General features: G+C 42.2%; 2 protein-coding genes across 2 annotated transcripts in view; one reads left to right on the forward strand and one right to left on the reverse strand.

Annotated features, from left to right (window-relative positions):
• Positions 1-2,046, reverse strand: Ankrd37 (ankyrin repeat domain 37). Its single transcript, XM_051182359.1, has 4 exons — positions 1,956-2,046; positions 1,592-1,744; positions 729-820; positions 1-196 (listed from the first exon to the last, which is right to left on the reverse strand). Exons 1-4 carry the CDS (start codon positions 1,980-1,982, stop codon positions 1-3), a joined length of 468 nt encoding a protein of 155 aa, XP_051038316.1. The 5' UTR covers positions 1,983-2,046.
• The window catches only part of Lrp2bp (LRP2 binding protein), a 26,686-nt gene continuing 8,040 nt past the window's right edge, over positions 1,934-20,579 (forward strand). The window contains exons 1-5 of the mRNA XM_051182360.1: positions 1,934-2,051; positions 15,367-15,456; positions 17,286-17,391; positions 18,087-18,199; positions 19,055-19,168. Coding sequence (XP_051038317.1) covers positions 15,412-15,456; positions 17,286-17,391; positions 18,087-18,199; positions 19,055-19,168 — 378 coding nt within the window. The 5' untranslated portion in view covers positions 1,934-2,051; positions 15,367-15,411. The remainder of the gene's footprint in view (positions 2,052-15,366; positions 15,457-17,285; positions 17,392-18,086; positions 18,200-19,054; positions 19,169-20,579) is intronic.

Below are 20,579 nucleotides of genomic sequence, written 5' to 3' on the forward strand. Positions count from 1 at the left end.
TTACCAACACTTCCTCTTCAGGGCTCTGTCCTCCACACTTGTTAAACTTCGCTTCTGTCTGAGTAGTGGAGCACAGGGACCACTTGATGACTCTGTTGTCTGCATACATTTAATCATTGTTAGATACCTGGCGCATTCTGGAAATCCATATGACCAAGCCAGATCTTCAGCTGTTTGCCCATTCTTATTACATAAGCTGAAATTAGACAAAAGTTGAGAAGTGAAAATTATTATTTAATAGTTTTCTAACAATGGAAATTTAGCACATATCAACCCTGGGTACAGAATAAAAGTCCACACGTGTATACAAACACCACACAGACACACAAAGTGACTAGCACATTCCCCACACCATGGGCATTCCATTTTATTTTTATTCCATTATTATATATTATTATATTTCAGTTTTGAAGGAATTTGAATGACTACAAGAGCATTTGGTGTCAGTGTTCTCTACATTGAGTACTCAAATAGAGTCAATGAGAGTTTCTATAGGATCTTCCTAAGCTAAAACTGTTGTGGAACCTGCTGTGATGAAGACTTACAGTTCTGAATGTTCAGGATCTATGTCTACTTACTACACATGATATTATTAGATAACACGACTGAAAGGATAACATAAAATTACCAATTAGCACAGCATTATTTTTAAGATCATGTATAATTAGGCTTTAGGAGTATGATTAATTCAAGAAAACAAAGCCTGGAGCCACTGATTTTATACTCACTCAATCTGCACATCACTGGCCACAAGGAGGCTAAGGCATTCCAGGCTTCCAACTTTTGCTGCCTTGTGGAGTGGAGTTTCTCCCAAAGCATCCTTTAAGGACAAGATAGCACATTTAGTGTCTCCCCATCACTCTGCAAAGGCCAATAGGCAATCTAATATTAGCTATTTGAGGAAACCAATGAAAACTGCCTTGTAACAATTATGTTTTCGATAAAGTTCTCTTGTGCCAATACAAAGTTCCCAGTAATAAAAACACACTGCCACTTTTGCACACATTAAAATTTAAGGGAATACCAGCAAATTATAGTTCTACCAAAGACAGAAGTTTACAATTAAAAACCTTATCACACTTTACTGGAAGAACTGATGCTGGGCATGTCTCCCGCATTTTATTTCCTGGTCAACTGAGACTTGGACAAATAACAAGTACTTGTAAAACTACTGTAGACATATACTATATAGTGTGATGGTCAGAAGTCACCTACTGCTAAAGAGCATTTGAAATGTGGCTAGACTGAATTGAGCTATGCCATAAGAATAAAAATACACACTAGATTGTGAAATAGGTACGAAAGCAAAAATAAAATAGCACATCAACCATTACTTATATATAATCACATACTGAAAGAAATTTGATTAAATTATTAAAATTGACCTCATGGCTTGTTTTTGCTTTATTAATGTGGATAATAAAAGTATTTCAAGTCACCATCTTGACATACATATATGTGTGTGTGTGCACGCACACACACATACTGGGAATTCTTATATGCATGTTTATACTAACTGAAACTGGCAGCTATGTGGTGACACTGGGTGGAGAGGAGGGATGTACATAGCAACAATGGGTTACCTAGTTACCTGTTGGTTGAGGTCAGCGCCTGTTTGCAGCTGCCAGAGAAGAAAGCAAGCAAGGCCACCACCAGCAGCTAGGTGAACAGGAGACTGCTCATGGGGGTCCGGGGGTGCATTGACTGATGCTCCTGTTTCCAGCAAATTCTTGAGGCCACCGTCCTGGAGGAAGAAAACAGATTGTCACTTTCCTGTCCTGCTTGAGTCCTCTCTGAGCTGAAAATCCAATCCCGCTACGAAAAAAGAAAACAAAAATCTGACAAGGTTTGATTTGGTAACCCAGCGGTCAGTCACTGTCACCCTCGCTAGAGCTCCTAAAACGGACCTCTTGGAAGATTTAGCCTGTTCAGGACTTAAAGAGCGGGAACCTCACCTCCAGGTTGCAATTAAGCAACAGCATCGCCCACTTAAAGCTGATGACAAGAGTCCCCGGGAGTGCAGAGAGGATACACTGGCTGCACACTGGCAGGTAAGAGTGCGCAGGACTGCCAAGTGTGGGAGAATTTAAAGCTCTCCGGGACTAGCAGGACGGATCCTCCCCGCCGCTCCCTAGCCCGGGAGCGCCCCACGGTTTATTTCTCCAAGGCGAGGTTTTCCAGCCCTGCGGCGGCCTCACGTACCCAAACACAGACACCTGCAGCCCGGAAGCCGGAGCGCAGGCGGCCGGGGAGGGAAGGCCTGCTACGCAGCCCCGCCATCTGATTGGCCAGTTCCTGACCCCCCCCCATGGGCCCGCCCCCTTTGGAGCGGAGCCCCGGAGGCCCTGGCACGCGTGCGCAGGGAAGGCGATGGGCGGGGAGGGTGGAAGTCTTCGCTTCTGCTCTTTGGCGGCGGCCATGATGCGTGCTGAGCTAGGCACGTAGCACCGGGTGGAGTCAAGCCCTTTATCCCCCCTAGGGAAGCAGAAGTCGCTGGGGCGGGGCTTGGTGTCTGCCAGCTCGCACGTAGTCCGGAAAGGAGGGAAGTGGAGCAGCCTCCCCCACCCTGCAGCCCCCATCCCTACCCCTGCAGGCCTGCTCCTCGGCCTCCAGCTTTGCGAGAGGGAGGCTGATTTCTGCCCCACGTCCTGTACCCCGCTGCCGCTCAGGAGGCTCAGGCAGGGGACTCGGCAATGTGACTCTGACCAGGGGTTACCGCAGAAAATGCCCTCCCAAACTCAGTGAATTGTCAGCCAGTGCTGTCAGGTCTGTGAGGCCAGGGTGGCAATTGCTGTGGAATAAGCCACCCATTGTCACGCGTCCTTGCATACAAGGCCTTAAACACTCCCGGTCCAGGCAGGGACAGAACGAAAGAGGGGGTCTTGTTATGGTACTCGCTCTGGTTATTAAGAATACGGGAAGGGAAACTAAAGATGATAGTAAAGAAAGACGCCAAATAATATTTAAAAGGCCAGGTAGTTGTTAACATTACATGACATGAAAAGGGCTCTGTCCACCAAAACCCAGACTTCTGGTTAAAACATCAAATAAGCTGAATCTAAAGGATACTCGACATGATACTTGGCCAATATTGCTGAAAGCTGTCAGGATCATGATAAATCAGGAAGGGATGAGAAACAACAGACCAGAGGAAACATAGTAATATAATATGAGATTCTAAAGCAGAAAAAAAGGGGAATTACTGGTAAAATTCATGACAACGTAATGTAAGACCCTCAGAATGAGGAGTCTTCCAGGTTCGGTCGATACCCCAAGAACTCAATGTCCAGTCCAGTTGCTGCAAAACGCAAGAGGCTTTAATGAACAGGAAACGTTTGTGCAAACGGGCTCCTCCAGCACGCAGGCTAGGGAGAAGCCCCCTCCCCTGGGCCCAGGTGTTTTTAAAGGCAACCCCACAAGCTTAGGGAGGGGGTGGGACCCTCTGTCCATTGAGTATGTGACCCTTGGAGGCCGGATGGTCTGCTATTAGGGTCAGCAGAACTTAGGGCCTCAGGTGTGCTAATTAATCTTGTCTGGGCAAACCAGAGTTACAGCTATCTCTTGACCCTATTTACCACCTGTTGACTCACAGGAAAGGAGGGGCAGTGTGAATTCTTATCTCAGGGCCTTGTGAGAGGAAGCTAGCAAATTCCAAGGAACAGATATTGGTTTCTAGGTTAGTCCATCATTAACATTACTTTTTAGGTCTTTCAGTAATAACTATAACGTTTGAAATCCTGATAATGTACCAATGTTGTTTCTGATTGTGATAAACAATGTTAACAACTGGGAAACACAAAAAAAGGCATATCTTCCGGTAAGCCTCAAAATTTTATACAGAAGACTTGGAGACCTTTAAAACATTTTATGTTTCTTCCTGTAAGCCCTAGATTTTAAGGGAGCTTTAATAAAATATTTAGTTTTCTGTTTTAATAGTATTCTTTTTCAATAGTTGTAACTGAAAATATTTGAACCAGTATGAAGCTAGTTTTAAAGAGCAGCAAGTTTAACACAACTAGTCACAGATCTCCCAACTAATCACGGTTTCCAACCATTTAGTTTCACTAACCAGTATATTTCTTCGATAAGACACATTGCCCACTATGGTGATCATTTAAGGGTCTTAGGCTGTTCTTTAGAACAGGGCTTATTAAAACGTTTTCCACTCATGCCCTCTCCTTGTCTGAGAAAACTTGTTTGATCCAGTTGTATAGGTGTATGAAACAGGTACTTTTTCTGATAAATCTTAAATGTGTTTTAGCACAATTCTTTCATGCCTGTATAATTTTACAAATTATAAAGTTACAATGAAATTTGCATACTAACAAGATGAATATGCTTCTTTATTTTTACATAAAGAAATAGCCTAAAATTTGATATTAAACAACATAGAGCAACTTCAACATTTTTCAGAATAGGTGAAAATAAGTCAACTGTAAAAGATGGAAAGGGCCGGGGAGAATATCTGAATTGGAAAAGTGCTGATATATAAAGGGCCTAAATTCAATCTCCAGATCCCACATTATAAACAAAATAAGCTAGCTACCTGTATCTGTGACTCCAAAGCTGCAGGGGTGAACGTAAAATCCCTGAGACTTGCAGGCCCTGTCTCAAAAAAAAAAAATAAAATAAATAAAAAAAAAATAAAAAAAAAAAAAAAAAAATGTGTGTGTGTGTGTGTCAGTGTCAGTGTGTGTGTTTATTTGAGAACCTAGCCATCTAGAAAAATAACAGTAGCAAGTTCTATCTTAGAGCCTATGATTTCCCCATCCATGCTCTTTGGACCAGGAATATAGTACCAAGCATGATATTCTCTTCTGAGGAACAAGCTTCAAATACAGTCAGAAAGCTGTTAGATGCCCCATAATAGTTGTGGGACTGTTGCACCAATACACACAACTCTCCTGGTATTACCTTATGTGCACTCCAGCAGTGGATAAGACTATCGATGTCTTTTCTCCCCCAATAGACTGCATTGTACCTTCTGGCACTATGAAAGCTAGAGAGCAAGCAGGTAGTTTCCCAGTAGATTTGGAATTGGTATCTATGCCCTGCAGCCACGGAGTTTATAGAGTGTTCAGCCATAAATAGATATCTTTATCTACTCTCTGCCACTACCCCTGTCAAGGCTCTGGGGCTGTCAGTCAAGAAGTGTTAGGAAATAATGTAAGCAGGAAGATGGGGATGAGTGTTGTGAAATGCTGTCTTCTGGAGGTGGTACTTGGGGACTGACATCTGCTCTGGTTAAGTATGCTATGTCAAGCCAACAAAATTGCCAGTATAAATCAGGGGCAGGGGAGTTCTCTCCAGGCCCCTTATTGAGGTAGCTATTAGTAGCTGATTGCTACTGAGGAAAAAAAAAAAAAAATCTTTTGTTTTTTTTATGGTGTGACCTCTAGATTTCTTATGATTCAGCAGATGGAAACACACCCGTGCATGCATATAAAACACTAATTGGATTTAGTAAATTATTAAGATGGAGAGAATTGAAGAAGACACCCAAAGCTGACCTATGGCCTTCACACACATGCTCTTAGTTACTCTTCTATTGCTGTGAAGCAACATCATGACCAAGGCAACTTAGAAAAGAAAGAGTTTACTGGGGACTTAAGAATGTCATAGGGTTAGAGTCCCTGACCATCACATCAAGGATGTGTTACTGTATCCTTCTCGGAAAGGCTCTCCTAAGAACACATAGCACCTTGCATTCTTCATACATTCAGCAAGAATGTGCAGGGGCGCCCACATGATTATACTGCCATCGACAATTCAGCTCTATGTAGCCCTGGCTGTCCTGTAACTCGCTCTGTAAACCAAGCTGGCCTCAAACTCTGCCTCCTGAGTAGTGGGATTAAAGGTGTGTTACCATGGCCTGGCTGGATTGCCTCTTTTAATAGGGCAATGGTCTAAGTGGTTTGTCTGCCAGACTCATGACTGACTAGGGTGTGACTATGGTGTGAGCTGTTGTCAGGTAGCATTCAGAGCTTCAGAGTGCTGACTGCAGAAGCACAGGGACACTAAAGAGGATCTAAGAAGGGAATGTTATCTCTGCTTCACCCACCCTTCCTCACCAAGTCACAACCTCTGGATGGAGATGCCCAGTGGGTAAAGTCACTTAGTGCCAAGCCTTTAGCACTAGGAACCATGGTGGAAGGGAAGAACTCGTTCTCTGCCTTTGCACTTGTGCATAAACACACACACACACACACACACACACACAAATAATCATAATAAAAAAATTCAAAATCACAGGTTCTTTTCACATTATATATTATCAATGGACACCCACAGTTTCTATAGCAGGATGGTCTAAGTTCATGACGTAGTATGCACACAGCTGTTAAGCTTCAGATGATTTTATGTAGAATGTCAAAATTTGGCAGAATAAATACAGACTCTCAAATTTCAAATCTTTTCTTAGCTCTCGTCTCTCATCTTGAAAGCACTAAATTTGAATTAACCTCTTCTATCAGTACTGCCTGTTAGAAATCAGAGTGGAAATTGCCGCTCAGAAATTAGCTTTTGTCAGAGACGGCCTCGTGAGTGCGGGGATCATGGTCAGGCCTAAGGGTGGGAGAGCAATTATAAGTATTGTAAGAACATAAGGAGAGTTAGATTAAAGCCCAAAAGTAAGGAAGACAGCATGGGCAGAAGAGCAAGATTTCAGAGAAACATCCGCAAACCAAGGACACAGGCCGACTTTCGTATCTTTGGGGAGCAAGGCTTGCTTTTCTCTTCCAAGATACATGTGTTCATAGCAGCACTTATCAGTTCTCTTTGTCCAGGGTACAAACTTGAGAGGCTGTGAGAGCCAAAGTTACATTTTAAGTTTTAATTACTATGTCTTAGAGATCCATGAAACAAAAATGCCTCTGATCTGTAAGCCCCTTGCCCAAGGACAGACAGTTCCTGAAACACTGGAGGCTATTTTTTACTAGAGATAACAAGCCACATGTTTTCACTCCCCTAAACAAGTCTGACCCATCAGTACTGGATATATATGATCACATGTGGGTGGGAAGTACATAGGCAGGAAATATGTCAGGACGTATGCTTGCCCCTGATTGGACCTGATGGCAAATGCAATGAATTATGGGTTTTCCTTCTTAAGCCCTTGCCGAACCAGATTCTGGGCCATTTCCCAGGAACCTGGGTATGGACCTGGCCAGTATTTAATTAAAGCTTGCTTCAAATTTTGCTTTAAACTGTGGTGGTGGTCTTATCCTCGACTGGTGGGATCAACAGTAGCACCAATTGCTACAAACTGCAGGGCCAGTTTCTCAAAATAACCAATCAGCTTCTTAAAGTGGAAGGCCCACATTTCTAACACACATAAATGTAGAGCCCATGCTACCATCTCTTCCACGAATCAGGCGAAGGCCTAGAGATTGAAATAAAGACAAGACAGTGGGTCATTCCTTCAATGGCAATGTCAGAACGCCAAATGCTGAATGCTGTTTATTGAGGGGCAAGAACGGGCTTAAATACCGACTTATAGCACAGTGGAAAATTACAGGAATTTTTTGGCTTAGTTCCTCCCTGTGTTGTCACGAGGTATGGTTGTCATGGGGTGTGTGTCACGAGGTGTGTTGTCATGGGAAGAGTACCAACAAAAGCCTTGGGGCAAAGAGTTCTGGCCAACAGCTTCAGGCTAGCCCAAGGCGCCTCAGGGGTCCATGCAGGGCCCTACAGGTCCCCCTTTCTTTTAATATAAACTAACACCTGCCTTAGGTGGCAGAGGACGTCAGCATAATTCCTTACCCGTCACTGGAGAGGTCACCCAGGCCCGTAACCTTCCTGTCTTAGGTTGGATATTTGCCCCCTCTGCCTTATCTGTCACTGGTGAATAGTTTGTCAGCCACACGTGGGCAGAGGCATTTTCTCTTGAGCCAAAGACAGTATCTGTCTTGTTAGAAAGTTGGCCTGGGCCTGTTTAATGCTGTGGCAAAGTAGCACCAAGTGCAAGGGCTACAAACCCCAATGTTCTGCCCACAAATTGAAGTCCTTGTAAAAGGCCTTCTACATTGGCAAGTGGCACTCAGGTCTCATAGATGTTAATGATCTGCATGGCTAAAGCATGTGTATAACTTAAAAACTGATCACTCCAGGATTTCTGGAGAAAAATGATGCATTAACACAGATATGTGTGAAAGACAGAGAACAAGAAGCCATATGAGCTTCTCACAAAAATTCAAGTGTTCCTATAGGAGGTTACTTTGTAAATTTAGTTTAAAAATGCCAATTTGTACTAGATAATCAAGTGTGCTTTGGGTAGCTAAGACTTAAGCCAAATCACCTGCTAGTTGATCCACTGTGCTTGCAGTATTTACAGATTGGGAGAGGGCTATGGTAGAAACTGTTGCTTCAGTGGTGAAGTGAAAGACCCCTATTGCGGTAAATAAGGATCAGGATAAACAAATAGGCCGAATAGATGTTTATTCAGGGAGAAATAACTTACAACCTAGACAGATGAACACCAGGAAATTCAACCCGATCCTCTCCTGTCCGAGTCACGCCAGAAAGAGAGCCTTTTCTGGCCCCCTCCGACCTCCTTCCACAGGTCACTTCTGCCCATGGCTCCACCCCCCAATGGGCGTGGTCAGTGCCACAGAAGGACTATCTCACTACAGACCCCCACTATGCTTATTGCCTGTTTGAGTTGCTCTTGCTAATTGCCAAGGTCAAGTTATGAGAAAAGTACAGGAGGGAACCAGGTGCTGCTCTCATCCGACGCCAACCAGATATCTGTGGTCTACAGCTTGGACTAAAGCAAGGTCATCAGGACAGTATCCAGGATGCTGAGATAGTCATAACTGAATTCTTTGTATTCTTTGTGCCCAACCCGAATAACCAACTTTCCTTGGTTAACTACAACTGCTACATTTAAATGAAATAATGAAATTCCTGTAACCATGCCTCTGCTTCTGTAAGCCTGCTTTTTGCCACACCAACCCTATATAAACTGCATATACTTTAACCACGCACACTCACTCAGTCTCCCGAAAGACTAAAGCGTCCACAGGTACCTGTGTGTAAACAATAAATAACCTCTTGCATCCAGTGGTCTGGTCTCATCTCTTGGGGGCAAGGGCCTTCCCCCCTGACAGGCTCCAAACTCTTGGGGTCTTCTGGGGTCTTTCAGAAGGTGGCACTGGTAGCCGTGATCCCAGAATCTCCTTTCCTCTCTGCTGCACACCTGGGGTACGTGGCCCAAGACAGCTGTTACAATTGGCAGACCTGCTGAGAACAATTGAAACTTTCTCCAAAATTACATTGGTTACAACAAAAAGAATGGAACCAGAATACAGTGCCTGAGATGAAGGTGAAATTCTTGTCCTTTGGATCAAAGTGTAAATTTATATAGCCGCTTGATCCAAACTATAATTAGTGGTCAGGAAAAAAGGCCACATATGACTACTCAGACGCACAGACATCAGGATGGGTAGATTCTTGAAGACCCATCAGACCTTCTTTCTGGCTGCTACAATCACCATCCCTCTGCATATGGCGAATCAGCCGCTCAGGCACCCAAACAGAGTTATCTGTGTCTTGTGGAAAGACACAAACTGACCCTCGGGACCACACTAGAACTGGGTCAGGGCCACACCATTTTCCAGTAGTGACATTCTTCCACATAACTGAGCCATAGTCAGATGACCGAGGGCGCTAATGCCTGTCAGATGCAGATCAAGCAGCACCATCAATAGTTAAAAAATTTAAAATGTATAGGACAAGAGAAAGGTGATTATGAGGAGATCCTGTAAACTCTCCCTTTTTTGTTTTATGAAGATAGGTTTTAATTATGTGATGTGAACATTCCACCATGGCCTGACCCTGAGGATTTTAAGGGATACCCGTCTTATGTGAGATAAAAAATTTTTGCAAAAAGAATTAAAACCCTGACTAGTATAAGCAGGGCCATTATCAGTTTTTAATTGTCTGGGCATTCCCATATAAGCAAAGGCTTGTAAACAATGGCTCTTAACATCCTTAAGCCTTTCTCCAGTATGAGTGGAGGCAAATATGAGATGAGAATGGGTATCCACAGATACATGAACAAACTGTAGTCGACCAAAGGAAGGAACATGAGTAACATCCATCTGCCAGATATCATTAGGTGTGACACCACGGGGGTTAACTCCAAGGTGTGGAACAGGTAAGAACGTTGCACATAGGGGACAATTCTTAACTATATCAAGAGCTTGGTCTCTAGTAATTTTAAAATGGAATTTAAGTGACCCTGCATTAAGGTGGAAGGTTGTATGAGCTTTGCAGGCTGCTTCATACCCAGACTCTCTCATCATCATGATGGCACTATCTGTTTTAGTATTAAAATCAGCAGTGGCATTTCCTTCACTTAAAGGGCCGAGCAAATCAGAATGCGCTCAGAGATGTCCTACAAAAATTGGATGAGATTGCCTCCATAGTAGGCTTTATATGGCTAGTAAATGTTCTTGTACACAAGACACTGGAGCTATATAAGCAGCAGTTTCTAAGGGAGCCAATATATGATACACATATTTACTGTCCGTGTATAAGTTAAATGGCTCATCAGAAAAATGTTGAAGGGCTAATTGTACAGCAACTAGTTCCGCAAATTGTGCAGACTTCACTTTAAGTATAGAGCGTTTGATAATGGGAAAAGAAACAACTACTGCACAACCATTTGAAGAGCCATCTGTAAATACATTGCGGGCCCCCTTCAGAGGATTTTGGGAAATAACCTTGGGGAAACACACAGGGTGATTTTTAAAAAATGGCAGGGTATGGAACACAAGAAATGTGCCCATTCCTCATCAAATTGTTTAACCCATTGTATCTGTTGTTGAGTATAGGGAGTAACAATTACATCCAGCATCTTGCCAAAAACTTGAATACTCATTTTGTATGCCTTTTGAAAAATAGAAAGCATTGCCTGAGGAGAAGATCTAACTGTCTTTCTTAGGGATGCATGTTAATGCACCCATAATATATGACCAGTTTGCCAAAATACCACAGTAGGGGAATATGCTGAAGCAAAGACTGATAACATCAAGTTCTGAGAATAGTCAATATAACTTAAGTGTGCAGATTGGAGGCATTTTTGCACGAGCTGTATACATTCTCGTGCAGCAGGCGTTAGGGTGCGCGGAGAAGTGGGATCAGAATCTCCTTGTAAAATATCAAATAATGGTCTAAGCTGCCCAGTGGTTAGGGCCAAACTAGATCAAACCCAATTTATGTCTCCCAATAATTTTTGAAAATCATTAAGGGTGGTCAGATTATCCAGCCTTAAAGTAATCTTTTGAGGACAGATACCAGAAAATAACAATTGATGACCCAGGTATTGATAGGGAAATTCTTGTTGCACCTTTTCTGGGGCTAATCTTAAGCCTGCTAGTTGAAGATTATGTTGCAATTCCCCAAAAGCCTCATTAACTTCCTTAGAATCCGGGCCGGCTAAAAGAATATCGTCCATATAATATATAATATATAGGGATTTAAATTTCTCTCTAATGGGGGCAATGGCCAATGATACATAAATTTGACAAATAGTGGGACTATTAGCCATTCCTTGAGGCAACACCACCCATTGATATCTATTATAGGGCTCTTTAAAGTTAATAGAAGGAATGCTAAATGCAAATCACTCACTATCCTGAGGATGCAAAGGAATGCTAAAAAAGCAATCTTTTAGGTCTATAACTAATAAATGATAGCCTTGAGGAATACCCACAGGGGAAGGCAAGCCAGGTTGTATTGCTCCCATAATTTGCATACAATCATTAACAGCTCAGAGATCTTGTAGGAGTCTCCATTTTCCAGATTTTTTCTTTATAAAAAAGATTGGGGGGGCTGGAGAGATGGCTCAGAGGTTAAGAGCACTGGTTACTCTTCCAAAGGTCCTGAGTTCAATTCCCAGCAACCACATGGTGGCTCACAGCCATCTGTAATCGGGTCTGGTGCCCTCTTCTGGTGTTGAAGCAGACATGTAAGCAGAGCATTGTAAACACAATAAATAAATCTTTAAAAAAAAAAAGATTGGGGTATTCCATGCGGAAGTGGAAGGAACAATATGTCCTGCCTCTAATTGTTCCTTTACAAGTTGATGTGCAGCCTGTAACTTCTCAATAGATAAGGGCCATTGCTCCACCCATACTGGGTTATCAGTTTTCCAGATAATAGGAATGGGAACAGGCTGCATAGCAATAGCCCCTAGGGAAAATTTCCCAGCCCAGAGCGATCTCTGGCTCTTTTGATTATTAAATTTTTGGATGCAACAGACTGAGGGTCACCTTGTAGGAATTTACCCAGTCCTTTTCCTTGTACATAACCTTGGTCAGCCAGCATATTTTTAACAGGCTCAGTAGTAAGGACTGCTCCCATGGCCTGAAGCACACCTCTCCCCCCAAAGATTAACAGGTATATGACTTAACACAAAAGGCTGAAAAATTCCTGTATGTCCTTCATCATCTGACCATTTAAGAAACTGAGTACTACATTCTGGAGCCACAGCAGTTCCCACTCCTTGTAAATGAGTGGAGGTCGGCTGAAGAGGCCATGCTTGTGGCCAATGTTTTTTTTTTTTTTTTTTTTTTTTTTTTTTTTGCTATTACTGAGGAGTCCACCCCAGTATCCCCAAGTCCAGAAAATCGTCTACCTTGTATGGTAAGGGTGAGCATGGGGCGCTGTTCAAGAGTTGATACCCAAAAGACACCCATGGAGCCTGTGGACCCAAAACCAGCAGATCCCCTGATGTCCTTTAAAAAGGGATTGTTGGTTTTGAACATAGGGAGAAGAACCAATTGTGCTATCCGAGCACCCTGTGGTATCATTAATACCCCCATTTCTGCTCTAACTATGATTTTTATTTCTCCTTGAAAGACTGAATCTACTACTCCTGGAATAACTCTAATTCCTTTCAACAAGGCACTACTGCGTCCTAACAATAGCCCTATTACTCCTGGGGGAAGAGGCCCAAAGACTCCTGTTCTCAAGGCTTGAGTGCCCATTGTGGTGTTAATATTGCTCGGGTGGCAGAACAGAGGTCCAATCCTGAGCTTCCTGGGATACCTCTGATAAGGTCTTGGACATAAACGGATTTCTCTGAGGGATCATCTGTATTGGGCGGGTTACAGGTGTATCCATTGCCCCTACACGTGGGCTTGAGGAGCCCAAGGCTGGCCCCAATTCCCCTTTCCCAGAGTGGGTAAAGGATTACCAAGGGCATCTGTCTTTGACCCACATTCCTTGCTCCAATGATGACCCTTACTGCAACATGGGCAAAGACCTGGCCTAGGGCTCAATTGCGTTGCCACACCCTGGGGGCAGTTCCTTTTAAAATGTCCTGGCTGTCCACATCCAAAGCAACTCTTTGGTCTGGCTCCTCCATTGTTCTCCCCTCTTTTCACAACTGAAGTTATAACCTGGCCCATAAATGTGATGACCATCTATGTCCCGACATATGCGTATATAGTCATTAAGACTTTTGGACTTATGGGGACGTAAAGCCTCTTTACAATACTTGTTTGCATTTTCGAATGCCAATTGTTTAACTATGGGCATGGCATTTTCAACATCACCAAAAATGCGGCCTGCCAGCTGTAGGAGGCGGTCTGCAAATTCTGAATAGGGCTCAGAGGGTCCCTGCAATACCTTAGATAGTTGATCTCCTGCAGCCTTATTAGGCAGGGCTTTCCAAGCTCTAGTAGAAGCAGCAGCAATTTGTGCATAGACTGCTGGGTCAAAAAGAATTTGAGCTGCAAGGGTACCATATTGACCTCCACTTGTAGCGCTGGTGAGCATATCTGAATTCCTAGCAGGAAATCCAGCAGCAGCATTACTTTGCACAGTTTTCTTGCAAAATTCTTGAAATTCGCCTCTCCAGAGCAAATAGTCACCCCCACTCAGCCTGGCTCTACAGAGCTGCATACAATCACTAGGGGCGCAATTTAATGCTGTGAAAGACTCAAAAATTGACTGAGTAAAGGGAGCATGAGGCCCATAAGCAGTTACATGTAACGAGTATGGTTTTTCCGCCTGCCGCCGCCTGGTCTTGTCCTGCCGCCGCGCCAGCCCCAAATAATACACAGAGACTCTTGTTTCTTATTGGCTAGCTCTGCCTTAATTATTAACCCATTTCTGCTGATCTATGTATTTCTCTTACCGGGGAGCCGGCGGCATACTGCTTTCTCCAGACTCTCCATCTTGACTCCTCTTTCCCACTTCCTATTTCCTCCTTGTCTCCTAGTCCCTCCTATCTTCCTTTCCTATTGGCCAACAGTGCTGAGAAACATATATACATAATGGCATCTCCCATCAGTTACAGCTTCTTTAAGCTGTTTTATATCTTTAAAATTTAATGGGCTGTGTTCCCTAATCCTGTTATCTGAGGATCCACTGTCTCAATCACTGGAAACACCTGCCTTTCCTTTTCTAATGCTTCTACCTTGTTCTAAATCTTATACTTCCTCAAAAGTCCTATTCATCTATGCCATTTCTTTTACTTTATTGCAATGAATTCTTTAGCTGTCTTGTTCTAATCTTGGTGCCCTGCCTTTTCAATAGGGCCACTAATTGCCCACTGAACATTTCCTTACAGTTACTGGCACCCATCCTTCAATATACCCTCATTCACTTTTGCCGGCCGGCCTTCGAGGGTGATCTCTTAGGTGATCCTTTCTTTCCCAATCTCGGGGGAACCTTCACTTGTAGCGCCAGTGCTACCATCTCTTCCACGCATCGGGCGAAGGCCTAGAGACTGAAATAAAGACAAGACAGCGGGTCATTCCTTCAATGGCAATGTCAGAACGCCAAATGCTGAATGCTGTTTATTGAGGGGCAAGAACGGGCTTAAATACCGACTTATAGCACAGTGGAAAATTACAGGAATTTTTTGGCTTAGCTACCCACTGTGTTGTCACGAGGTAGGTATGGTTGTCACGGGGTGTGTGTCACGAGGTGTGCTGTCATGGGAAGAGTACCAACAAAAGCCTTGGGGCAAAGAGTTCTGGCCAACAGCTTCAGGCTAGCCCAAGGCGCCTCAGGGGTCCATGCAGGGCCCTACACATAAGCACTATATTAATTTTTCTTTTCCTTTTACTTATTTTTATTTTTTCGAGAGATAAAATAATACATGGGTGGGTAGGGTGCCATGGCCAACCAGCAACTTTGATCTTTGATATTAGGTGAATCACCTACCTCCCTGCCTTGCCTGTTTCCTCCTGTATTCAACAGAGTTTAAAATGACTCCCTCTTCCTTGAGGTTTATAGAAATCAGTACTTTAAGAAAACAAACCTAACATTTAGTAGGAGCTGAATGAATCCCTTTCTCAAACCTAACATTTAGTAGGAGCTAAATGAATCCTTTTCTCTGTTGACTTTCAGGCCCTCTGAAACACTTCTTTTTAAGTCACAAAAACAACAGAAATCATGTGCAGTCTTCTACCCCAAGACAACAATGTGAATTTAAATAAGGTAAGGTGGTGTTTGTGTTTTATTTTATTTCTAGTGCCTTTCTTGAATTTGCCAAGGTTTCTCTAAACCAGGAGTTCTCAATTTGTGGGTCACAACCCCTTTGGGGGTCAAATTCAGATATTCTGCATGTCAGATATTTACATTACAATTCGCAGCAGTAGCAAAATCAGGAAGTAGCAGTGAAAATAATAGCATGGTAGGGAGTCGAGTTACCACAACAGGAGGAACTGTCTTAAAGGGTCACAACATTAGGAAAGTTGAGAACCACTGTTCTAAACCTTTTGGCAATAGCCACATTCTATGTTAATATCTTCAGTGACATAAAAACCTTCCATCCAGTTTGTGAGTGGTGGTGACAGGGTGCTGTCATTCTATTTGGATCACTTTCTTCTAAATACCCTACACATGCTGCTTTGTTCACTTGGGGATTTTACAATCTTTAGTGGAAACTTAGATTTTGAAATACACATAATTCAATTGCTTTGGGTTTTTTTTTTTAAAGATTTTTTTTCTTTTATTTTTATGTGTATATGTCACTTGTGTGCAAGTGACAGCAGAGGCCAGCAGAAGGTGGTCAACTTCTAAAGCTGGAGTTATAAGTGGTTGTGACCCACCCAGAGTGGGTTATAGGAGCCAAACTCAGATCCTCTGGAAGCACTTTGTTGTTTTAATTAATATCTTCCATTTTATGTGCTCTGGATGGTTTGCCTGTGTGTATGTATGCGCCCCCCATGTGCCCAAATAAATCAGAAGAGGACATCTCATCCCCCGGAACTAGGGCTATAAACAGTTGTGAGATGCCACATGGTTGGGAATTAGATCCTGGCACTCTTAGCTGCTGAGCCATCTCTCCTGCCCTGAAACTAGTAACTTTGTTTATTTCTTTGTTTGTTTTGGGACAGAATCTCCTGTAGACTAGGCTGGCCTAGAACTCAAGGAGATCTGCCTGCTTCAGTCTCTGAGGACTAAAATTAAAGACATCAAGGCACCATGCAGGGCCCATTAAATTGTGACACTTTAAGATCCTTTACTTCAAACTACAGATAAAGAAATTAGCTTCCACATACAGACATTTCAGTGATTTTGTTGCTGTTGCTAACTTAACCATTTCTCCTTTTGAGTCCCACTCTCATATAATGAAGCAGTTTGTTACCTAAAATAGTAACCTGTAAGTATATAAACACAGCTTTCCAATCACATACAGTATCTCTTAAGAGCTTCTGCAGACCACCAATCAGAGACCTTGCCTGGGAGCTGGCTCCTGATTGGTGGAAGCTGAAACAGTAGAATGTCAAAGAGCAAAAGAGAAAGAAAGAAAAAAAAAGCATAGCAACAACAGAGTTTGCTGTCCTCACTACCCTCAGCCTAGGCCAACCTGGACTCCTTCATCCCAAATGAGGTGGCCCCTACATTTTATATGAAGGCTCTGACTTACCATACAGCTGCAATCCATCTGGTATCATGGCAGTCCAATACAGGCTGGAGGAGAAAACTGAGCAACACAGCTAAAGTACAGTATATTCCCAGGTAAAACAGACAAATGCTTTCATTTGAAATGGATTACTTAGATAAGCGTCAGTTACAAAGTAACAGAACATCCCTAGGGACAGGAAGCATCAATGATGAGCAGTGTCATCTATGAATGACAGGACCCAGGGTCAAGTGTGAACTCACCCTCAGACAGAAATTTCTGCCACCTTCGGGGTCCTGCAGCCAGGCACTGTGGGGAAGATGCTTTTAGAATCGGTTCCAACTAGGAGTGAAGTCTCCCTTTGTACTTTTCTGGAAGAAGAGGTTTTAATCATTGTATGTGTTCTCCATATTTATAGGATCCACGCTGTGGAGACAGGATGAAACTCACCAGTGAAAAGTTGCCCAAAAACCCTTTCTCGCTGTCTCAGTATCCTGCTAAACAACAGAAGAAGGAGAAGCCTGGTACAAAGTCTCAATGTTGAACCTTTGCTTGGAAAATACTTTTACTGAAATGCTAGAATAAACAAGAAAGACATATTGTTGGTTTCCAGGAGGTAGTTCATATTGTACTTACTCCTGGCTTTCCTGGAGGTTGATGACATTCTTTGACAGCAAACTGACCCCAGGGGTGTCTCACAGTTTAAGCCTGATAATGATTTTACTCTCACGACTGAAGGTGCAGCTTCTAAAAAGAAAAAAAAAAAAAAAATGCTGGGTGTTGCTTCCCTCAGCGAGTACAGCATGGTGCTTTACTGCAAATGGATATTTAAAGCTATCTCCATATAAGCTTTAAAAACTGAAGTGGAGATGATCAGCTCATTTGATTAGTAGTACCAAATATGGCTCAAGCTACAAGTTTAACTCCCCCATAAGACAGCTTTGCCCAGTGCATACTGAGGCTGCATTTGAGTGCCTACCTGACAATGAACAGTAGTCCCAAACTCAATAAGAATTTGTTGATTATGCAGGGTGTTGTATTAGGTGTTGTGATCATGAGTTTATTTAGGTCATAATTCTTTCTTGAAGCTAAATTTTAGAAACTAGAAATTGGAAAGAAACTGGTATTAATAGCTCCTAATGAATTATCCGTTACATATGACTTCAAGAGAGAACTTCACATTACGTACTTAATGCATTTTTTTACCTTTCTGCATTAGATTATTACCGCCATGCTAATTTGGTGGATACAGCATTGCAATTCCTGAAAGAAAGAATAAAAAGAGGGGATGCTATGGCGTATTTTCTAAGAGGTCAACTCTATTTTGAAGAGGTATCTTTTTTAGTCATTTTTAAAATTTTTGTATAATTATATTGTTAGGACTTAATTGTTGGGGTTATTTGAATAGTGGCAGAGCAATTGCATAGGGTAGGCAAGGCCTTGGGTTCCCCCGCTGGTGTCACAAAAAGTAGAGGCAGCAGATAGATGGCCATGGTACACTTTCCAGTGAGTCTCTTACATTGCTATGCTTGAGAAATTCTGGGAAGTCACACAGGCTATGGTTGTGGCTTTATGTGTAGCACCCAGATGTAAGAGTAAAGAGACATCTGGTCTTTCTTCATGAAAGGAGTCATTTTGAAAGATCCATTTTCACACTGCAAGTTGAAAACATACGTTTTATGGTTTTATTCACCATGTGTAGTATCAATCATGAGATATTCACAAATTAATAATAATTGAATCCCATGATTATTTGGTACAAAAAGTAACTTTTCATATATCCTATACATCATGAGGATTATTTATTCACAACTTGGTAAGTAGACCTAAGAAAAAGTCAGTGTGCTATTAGATCAGCTTCAGTAATGGAGCTTAAAGTTTTCATCAGACCCCAAGGAATTGTCCCCAGTCCCTCATGATTTTTTCAGTACTCTGGAATTTATTAATTCATGTCTTCCTTTCTAACCTTTCGTTTACTCCACCTCCTGAGGCCTCAGCGTATACAACCAATCTGAGATGGCATGGCCTAATGGCTTAAAACAATGTTTTCTCAGGTTAGGCCATTTCCAATATGGCACATCATCTGTTAACTGTGTATCTATCCTTAGGCACAAATGACCATTTGATGCTTCAGTTCAGGGTTACTTTAAACACATCATAAGATGAAATATTCTCCGGGGCTTTTAGGGCTGGTATGAAGAAGCCTTGGCACAGTTTGAAGAAATCCAGGAGAAAGATCATCAAGCAATTTATCAGCTAGGAGTGATGTATTATGATGGGTTGGGGACCGCTGCAAATGCCGTAAGTTATTGTTTTGTTCAAGGTGTTTAAGATTTCACTGTAATGGATTATTTGATGCCATGTTTGTGTTTTAACAATGTGTCTCCATTTTTACATCTTAACATTTAATTTTTAGTATTTTAATGATCAATCATATCACATATATAAAAGACAAAGTTAATTTCTTTTGGTCCCTTACCACTTTGTCCTCCTTTGGCTCCAAATCTAAGCAAACAGGTTATTGATTCAACTGTCAGAAACAATGGTACTTGAACTTGAATAACCATCCCCAGCTACTACAGAAATGCTTCATCTTTCCAGTGATTTCTTCCTCCATGTGAACACAAGGACTTATCTTCAAGAAGGGGTTCCATGGTGAAGGTGTCACTTATATTTTTGTGGTGAGCTAGTCTAGTGAATTAAATATCCCACACTGTTTCTAGTTCACTTGATGTGTCTTAGGACCATTCCATCTCTCCTGAAAAACGTAGTTTATGACTGAGTTTACTTTATTGTGGTCCAGGGACGGGCAAGAGTTCAGGTTCCTTTTCTGAGGAGAGTTTTCATGAATAACCATGTGTCCATCTATATGCTGGTGTTTCCTGAAAAGATTATAGACATCCTGTGAACGCTCACATTAGAAATTGCACATAAAATTTACCTAAAAGAATTCTTATACACTGTACCAATGGTACAAATGTCAATAGATTTACATTTTTAGAGGTCAAAGTCAGAAATCGGCACTGTGGGGAAAGATTCTGCAAAACCTTGCCGACTCCTTTCTGCCCCTTCTTGCCTCTTTCTGTGTTGTTTTCGCTTTCTTGTCCTCTATAAGACAAGTGAGTATATCCATTTTCTCCCAGGTAGCATCATTATCACCCTTTCATCTGCCTTCTATTAATTCTGGTATTTGATTAGATATTTTCTTCTTAGAAGTTTGCTGTGGTTCTACTATAAAATAGTGACCTTTATTTCTTCATAGCTGCAATGGCTACTTGATGGTTTGTTTTCTGTTTAACTTATCTATCCCTCCTTGGAGGGCAAGTTTCACACATCAAGAGGTGTGTTTCTTTTGTCCAGTGTTATCTATCAGATCTATAGCAGTATCTGACCTTGTGGGTCCCATGCTGAAACTGTCATCAAGATCTTACTTACTTCCAGTGAGTTCTTAAAGGAACTTTATTAGAGAAAGAGCCTATCTTCTGAGAAAAATGACCAAGCCACCTGTTACTCTGGTAAAATGTTTTCCCTTGTTACAAATGGTCCCAGAAATACAGGAAAAGAATAGCATATAACACAGCCTAGAATTTTAGTCAGAAGTTTAGTAATTCAACATAAGGGGCTCACTCTCTAAACACAACATACTACTTGGATAGTTTAAATGAAAGAAACCATCATGGTTTCAGTGTGTGTTAAAAAAAAAAAAAATGTT

This window comes from Phodopus roborovskii, unplaced genomic scaffold (assembly GCF_943737965.1).
Source record: "Phodopus roborovskii unplaced genomic scaffold, PHOROB, whole genome shotgun sequence".
Classification (NCBI taxonomy): domain Eukaryota; kingdom Metazoa; phylum Chordata; class Mammalia; order Rodentia; family Cricetidae; genus Phodopus; species Phodopus roborovskii.

Bases quoted from the DNA above. Each gene is read 5' to 3' on its own strand.
- Ankrd37 (XM_051182359.1), bottom strand. From the start codon at position 1,982: ATGCTGTTGCTTAATTGCAACCTGGAG. The intron at 1,745-1,955 runs GTGAGGTTCCCG...TTCTTCCTCCAG, and splicing joins TGCTTAATTGCAACCTGGAG to GACGGTGGCCTCAAGAATTT. The intron at 197-728 runs GTGAGTATAAAA...GTCTAATTTCAG, and splicing joins GCCAGTGATGTGCAGATTGA to CTTATGTAATAAGAATGGGC.